The sequence below is a fragment of the Xiphophorus couchianus genome, chromosome 12, assembly GCF_001444195.1.
Source record: "Xiphophorus couchianus chromosome 12, X_couchianus-1.0, whole genome shotgun sequence".
NCBI classification, from domain to species: Eukaryota; Metazoa; Chordata; class Actinopteri; order Cyprinodontiformes; family Poeciliidae; genus Xiphophorus; species Xiphophorus couchianus.
The window spans coordinates 16,145,032-16,152,746 of record NC_040239.1 but is presented as its reverse complement, the minus strand read 5'-3'; the positions used below and the strand labels follow the sequence as shown (position 1 = coordinate 16,152,746).

General features: G+C 39.8%; 1 protein-coding gene across 1 annotated transcript; it reads right to left on the bottom strand.

The window, feature by feature from the left end:
* Positions 1 to 598: 598 nt before the first annotated feature.
* Positions 599 to 7,001, bottom strand: LOC114154534 (RILP-like protein 1). Its single transcript, XM_028033701.1, has 8 exons — positions 6,513 to 7,001; positions 5,542 to 5,692; positions 4,292 to 4,413; positions 3,930 to 4,205; positions 2,932 to 3,117; positions 1,326 to 1,468; positions 1,140 to 1,238; positions 599 to 957 (listed from the first exon to the last, which is right to left on the bottom strand). Exons 1-8 carry the CDS (start codon positions 6,786 to 6,788, stop codon positions 864 to 866), a joined length of 1,347 nt encoding a protein of 448 aa, XP_027889502.1. The 5' UTR covers positions 6,789 to 7,001; the 3' UTR covers positions 599 to 863.
* Between the last annotated feature and the right edge of the window lie 714 nt (positions 7,002 to 7,715).

Here is a 7,715-nt window from a genome sequence, read left to right as displayed (position 1 = left end):
ACAGAACACAAGAGGAGATTAGCTGCTGGTTAGGACTACAAATACGCATCACTGTAGTTCTAACTAACACTCAGTTAAAACAGAGGGCTGAGCTGCCATTTAGAACTACTGGCTGTTTTGGCCAGTAAATAACAGATTTAACCCAAACACTGTTAGACATTGGATTAGTGTGGCCATTTAATATGAAGCTTATGGTTGTTTTTTTTCAAAATAAAAGCCTCAATATCAGGCTAGAACTACTAGTCAGAACTACAACATGGCAGAACTGTCAGTTACTACAGAGGAGGACTGGACTGGCCTTTAGAACTACTTGTGTTTTGGGCATTATAGAACTGATTTACCCCAATCACTGTTACACATGGGATTAGTTTCGCCTTTTGAAATGAAGCCTACTGAACATTTCAAAATAAAAGCCTTGACAATTTCTACATCATGTAATTGCTCTTTTGGCTTTATGTGACTGGTTTATCCAAAGCACTGGTACACATTGGATTAGTGTGGCCATTTGATATGAAGCTTACTGAAAATTTCAAAATTAAAGCTTCAATACCCCCTCAAGTTAGTGCACCGCCATAGGCGGTGCACTAATATTAGCTTGCATTATCTTTTTCTCTCAGGTTAGGGAACTGCCTAGCTGGCTAGATTGCTTAAACAACAGTAGTAATACTTATTACTTTTCTGTTTAAAATCAGAGCAATCACAATATCGTTGACATTTCTGATTGTGCTTGATTATTACTATAATACAACAAGATTCTCTAACCGGTCCATGTCTAGTATGAACACAACAGGATTAGTTTAGAATCATTTCTGCTGTTAAATCAGTTCTTTGTGTCAAGATGAGTATTTCCTTTAAATGACAAGTCATACAAAGGAAACAAGTCTTCTTATTGGCAACAATGTGGGATCATCTGTGATTAAACCGGCAGCCACCATTGGCATTATGGCAGTGAAGATCCTGTCCAGATAGAAAATGGACAAAAGGTTGAGGAGTGTTGGAAATAAAACACAATAATACATTGAAAGAGTTTCAGTGAGTTTTTATGGCTGTGTTACTATTTATTGCAAATGCCTTTGCTGATATCAGAAGCAAAAATGGGCATTAAAAACCTTGGATCGGGTATTGATCTCTTTACTTACAGCCGTCTTATTCCTGATTCAGGCTGATCGGCTGAAGTTAGCTGTGACGGGGTATTTGTGGCAGAGACACTAGGATTGGTGTCATCTTCCAAGTCCTCACTGAAGCAAAATGGAAGTTTCATTACATTTCAGTGCCAATGCCTTTTTAACAGAAGCCAGAGTGAGAGAATTCAAATCAAATCCTACCTTTTGTAATATGCCAACTCTTCCTGGAGCATGAACACCTGGGCTTTGAGTTCATTCTTCTCCTGCAGGACATCCTGCAGCTCCTGCAAGGTGAAACGAGGTTTGTCTGCCTCATCCTCAGACTCTACAGCAGCTGACTGTGTCTGCAGTAAAAACACATATTCAGCGGTTCTCCTGCATCAACAGCAGTAACAAAGCTGGTGGCTGAGTGGGTCTCTGGGCAGCCAAGCAGGAAAAATGATAACCTGGTTGTCACAGTGATGGCAAATGATTTGCTATGCTTAAAAGAAGGCCTATGTAGACGCCGTTGTGCTTTAATCATAGTTTTTTGCCTCCTTGGCAGGACAAAGCTTATCATGATTGGAGGGAAAGGGGATTGGTGTCGATTAAGGACATGTATATTGACAATAAGTTTGCATCATTCAGCCTATTGAAAGAAAAATACAATCTGCCTCATTCACACTTCTTTCGATATTTGCAGGTCAGGCATTACATTAAGTCAAAAATTGAGAACTTCGACACTCTTCCACGGGAAATAGGCATTTTTGACATCCTTGGGAGTCCCCCTGACTCTAGACATCTCGTCACAAGAATTGTACATCTACTTGGTGACCACATTGTGACACACACCACAAAAATCAGGGAGGCCTGGGGAAGTGAGCTGGGGATAACAATCCCTGAACCTTTATGGAACAGATGCCTTTCCAAAATTCACTCGTGTTCAATAAACAGCAGGCACCAGCTAATTCAGTTTAAAATCACGCATCGGTTACACTACTCAAAGGTCAGATTGCATAATATTTATCCCTCTGTCTCCCCAATGTGTGACAGGTGTAACATTTCTGAAGGAACACTGTCTCATGCCTTTTGGTCTTGTTCTTCATTAACGGGTCTTTGGTCCAAAGTGTTTGATTGGTACTCCAAGGCATATAAGACTCCCATACAACCTGAACCAGGACTTATAATTTTTGGATGCCCTCTGGTGCAGGGGACTATACCTGCTACAATGCGGCAACCGTTAGAACTGGGACTGATTGTTGCCAAGAGACTAATCCTTAGGGACTGGAAGTCCTCTGCTCCCCCTTCATTTCGCCTTTGGGTGACGGACATGATGTCCATAATACAGATGGAAAGGCTTCGTAAAGGCTCTAAAGACACTTTTTCATACTATTGGAATCCATTCCTGGAACACTTTTCACAGACTAGACTGAGTTGAACAAACTTTTCCATGGACTCTCCCCTCTGCCTCCCCTTAATGGATGTATGTATTCGCATGTATGTGACTTTGTACACATTTGTTATGTGTACACACCATTTGTCAACTGGATTGTTTCATAAATGACCTGCGCATCTGGGTTTTGTCTGTTTGCCTATCTGTATGTTCTAAACCTTGAAAACTTAAAATAAAATGTATAAAAAAAAAAAAGAAGGCCTATGTTGCTGAAAGCTAGTGACGGAAAAGGTAACTTGAGAGAGCTCATTAGCAATAAATGAGTAAAACTGTTGCAAAATAAGCATTTTAAAATGATAATATGCTATATTCAATGGCAGAGATGTAGAAATTATTTCTATCAACAGCATGCAGTTTATTGAAACAAGCTCTTACCAGAACATGTGCTGCAGTGTTTTCTTCTTTAGTAAGGTCTCCCTCATTCTTTCCATTTGCTGTTATTAACAGAAGTGAGAGGCTCTTGTCACACTCGAGGCACTTTGCCATGAAGCCAGGATCCCCTCCACACTCCACCCACACAGAACGTGGTTTGACAGAGTCAGAAAGAATGGTTTCTGCAGCCTGGATGTGGGACAAAGAACAGCCATTTACAGCACTTTGCCAAATACAGTGGATGTTTTCACATTTGGTCTCATTTCAACCACAAACCTTCATGTATTTTGATCGTATTTTATGTGACAGGCTAACACAAAGTAGCGGAGTGGTAGGAAGATGGTGCATGATTTTAAATAGAAACGGTGTTTTGTAGAACCACCTGTTGCTGCAAACTGCATGTCTGATGGTGTTTTACTTCAGCCAGTCCTGCTCATCGAGTGACTGAAATTTTGTTCATTCTTCTTTGTGCCAAAGCTCAAGCTGAATGTAGAGTATAGACGTCTGAACTGCAGTTTTCAAAAGTTGCTACAGATTCTCAATTTCATTTAGATCTAGACTTTGACTGGGCCACTCAGCACACATTCAGCTTTGATTTGCTTTCTTTTCCCTGCTGAAGAAATACTTCCCCACAGTATAATGCTGCCACCACCATGTTTCACTGTTGTGATGTGTCCAGGGTAATGTGCTGTACATGTTTTCCTCCCCATGGTGTTTTGCATGTAGGTCAGTAAGTGCAATTTTGCTTTCATTTGACTAAAGAATCTTTTCCCACTCTGTTCTGTACTTTTTATGTTGTGAGTAGCAAATCTGTGCAGTTCCTCCTGAGTTGCTATGGACCTATTGGATGCTTCTCCATTTTTGCCTGGTCTGTTAGTTTAAGTGGACCTTAAGTGATTAGGAAATGATTTAGAAAATTGTTTAAATTTTTCCTCCCTCTTTACAGTTACTAGATGTTATTTTATCCTAGTGTATCACAAACAGTCCGACACGCTTCTTACCGTCATTGGTGCCGATTTTGGTGAAGCGTTCTCAGATCTTGTTCCCAGAGGGGATTCTATCTCTAGAAGTTCTCTTTCTAGTTCCTTCTCCTGGAGCTCCTTTGTCAGTCTCCTGACCTCCATCTGCAGCGCTGCGTACTCCTGCTGCTGTGCCTGGGCAGAGGCCTCCAGCTCAGCTCTCTGCTGGATCAGCGTCTTGCCCTGAGCCTCCATCAGTCCGGTCCTATGAAGAAGGTCCTGGTTGACTCTGATGAGCCGATGCTGCTGCAGCTGGAGCTATTTTTGAGAGAGTTAAATTAAAGCCACTTTATTTCATATTAAAGATGGCGTTGACATGTTTTGATTACAGATCAAATCCTCACCGCTTCAACATCTTCGTTTCTTAGCGTTAGCTCGTGGTCTTTTGCATGGATTTCGTCTCTCTGTTTATCCACCAAGTCTTTTAGCTTCTGTATTACTTGGCTTTCTTTCTCAGACGTTTGTGCTAATAAGGAAAACGTCATCAGTGATATGAGAGCCACAACAATAAATCCCCACAGAAAAATCTCTTTTTTTTTTTTTACAATTGTGTTATCAGATAGACAGCATGTAATGTTCAAGTAGAGACAAACATCCAAACGCTTATTTTCATGCAAGCAAGAAAGAACAGCAAACATTATAAGATGCTAAAATGCTTATTTCCATTTTTAATATCCGATCTATTTAAGGCTTGCTTATTTTTTCTCGTACAATGATATCATTTCATACACCATTAAGAAAACTAATGCATCAGTGGGTACAGTAATCTAGTCATGCAGAACTAATTTATTGAAGTGCACAAATCCATTAGTGAGTGTGTGAGTTTGTGAGAAGGCTCAGACTGTAAGTACAGCTGCACTCACTAAGAGTCTCACATAAGAGATATATTTTGGTCTGCTTCAAAAATAGTCTCCTTCCCAAGCTCCCGACTGACCTACTTTGAGGTCAACTTATAAACGTGTATTTTTATGTAGCTTTCCGAAGACTTTTTAAAAGTCTTTTTCTAACTCTTTGCTTCTTTGCTAATTTTCAGTTTACTTTTTTAACCTTACCGTAACACTAAATTGTGTAGTGTTGTGACAGAAAAGTGGGCAAATTGAGGGCAAATAAAAGGCTGAGTCAAAAAAAAACTACCTTAAACACACAAACTGTGTGTAAAAAAAAATTATGTTTTCAAGATAAAGGAAATAAAAATGTCCCAAGAGATGCATCATATTTTTGTTGTATACCAAGGCTTAGTTAAATTTGTTCCCCCTGTTGGTGTTAAATCCTATTTTCCGTCAGTCAAGCTGTGCAATGGTATTTTTCATATATTCAACAAAAAAATAGTAAGAAGCCATTTTTTGTAGCGGGATGTTTGTAATAAAGTTCCTAAGGATCCAGTTTAACAGGTTCTATGCTGAGTTGTCTTTAAAGCGTAGATGCGACATTGGTTCATCCTTTGAGTTTATTGGGCTTTTACGCCTGAGTGATTAACAGCAGGGAATTTGAGCTGATATCTAATATTATTTTTGTATTTGCATGAACATAATGAACTGCGTTTTCTCTGCACTGATTACAACATTGTAATAATCAATCAGAAAGGCGCACCCACCTTCGTGTTTCTGTAGGTCCTCCTCCGTGACGGGGGACTCTTTCAGCGAGAGGCTCACCAACAGCCTCTTGTTCTCTACCTGAAGCTGAGTAATTTGAGACAGCAGGTCCTGGACTTCTCCCCTCCATACATCTTCCACCTGCTCCAATTCCTGAGCACAGACGATATGACAGCTGAATGAATTTGTTTAGCAAGGCTTTGGTTTGCTGCCTTTCTTCAGAGCAGGATCTGAATCCAAGTCAGAAGTAAAACAAACGTCCCATCCTTGTTTAAATGAAAATTTATCAAATAGCAGATTATATGTGTAAAAGTTTCATCATGAGGTGGGGGTGTTTTTCTTCACCAGAGGCTAAAGTGCCCATCAGAGTTACTGTGAATATGAATGAAGCTAAATACAGGCCATTGAGGTTCCTACACTGAACTGTGGCCAGAGTTGAATGGTTTAGTTTCAACTTGTATCCAGTCAAAGTCCAAAATTAAATTTATGTTCCAAAACACTCTTTGTTAAATTTAACAAAGCAATAGCTACTTGCAATAATTATGAACAAAGAACAATACCCAGATGTTCAAGCTGGACATGCCTGAAAAACACTTGCAGCATTAAGGAGAGCAAGAGTGAGTTGATTCCTGGGGGATGTCGAGCTTATCAGGTTTTCATTTTGTAAAAAAATAAATAAATAAATAAAATTTAAAAAATCAACAAACAAAAAACATTAAATTGATGATATTGTTTCCTTTTCACTTCACAATTATAAGTTATTTTAAGTAATTAAAATAACTCAAAATAAGTTATTTTAATACTTAAAATAACTTCACAATTATAAGTTATTTTAAGTAATTAAAATAACTTATAATTGTGAAGTGAAAAGTAATTAAAATAGAGATATAGAGATTTAGGTTGCTCTATTTCTGCAGAAAATGCATACGTCAAGTCGGGCTCCAGTCGATGCGGAGTCCCTGCACTGACCGACCTTCTGGTGCTTCTTCTCCTGCTCGTATCTGTCGCTGCGCTCCCGCTGCAGCCTGTCCAGCTCCCGGCGCAGCTCCTCTGCCTCCTGTCCAGCTGCTCCGCGGCCCACAAGTGCCTCCAGAAACTCCAGAACCCGCACCACTCGGGGAACCACCCCAACCAGGCACTCGCACCCGAACTTGTCTATGACCCGCTCAAATTCCTGGCCGAGCGCCGCCGCTATGTCGTACACATCCATGACGGTGAGCTCCGCCGCGGGTCTGTCCAGCGCTGACATAACGTGGGTCTCTGTCTGTCGCTGGTTCTTTAATTACACCCTCGAAATCCAGCATATCTCTGCTAACTTCAAAGCATTCAACAGGCTCACAGTAAGTTTACGGAGTTTACGGAGCACGCTGAAGCGTGTTTGAACGCCGAGGGAACTTGTTGGAGTTTGTTGACGGTTTAAACCCGACCAACGTCAGCGGCGCTGCGCTGCCGCTGATGCTGCCTTCGGGTCAAACCGAAAACTCGGAAATTTAAGATTCCACCTATCAAAGTTCAGTGGTACAAACTTAAACGCCTTCTCAATTCAAAGTAAGTCAATGGATAAAGTGAATTTGCATATATTTTATGACTCTTCTTATTCAATCAAGCTAAACGACGAAGTTCTGTTTGTGCAAGTAATAATTTAATTTTAAAAACACCCACTTCACAAGGAAACAGTGGATTAGTATTACTATAAACATAATAAAACATCAAACTACAATATATTAAAGGTAATAACAGTGTGTGCATTCTCGATCACAAGCGCTGTGTACTTCATAGAAGTTATCGTTTTTCCAACCGCTTTTGAAGACACCATTCCTCCTTCAAAATTATATACAAAGCACTACTGCGCATGTCAAGACGTGGATATGTAACCTTCCATGCCCATCCATCACATGCGGATGATTTCGCGTGCAGTACGCAAAAATTAGTATTAAATCATCCAGTCAGTCAAATATAATGATTAAAGGATTTGTTTATAGCAGATTAAAAACAAAATAAAGAAATAAAGAGCACATATCCAAAAGAATTTTTTTTTTTTATAGATATTTTATGGAAGCCCAACAAATACGTCCTCCAGACGCAAAAGTTTATTTCAGTAATCCAACTCACTAAGTGATATACGTTATTTAGGTTAATTCCACATGGGCTATTTTCAAGCCATTTTTGTTATTTA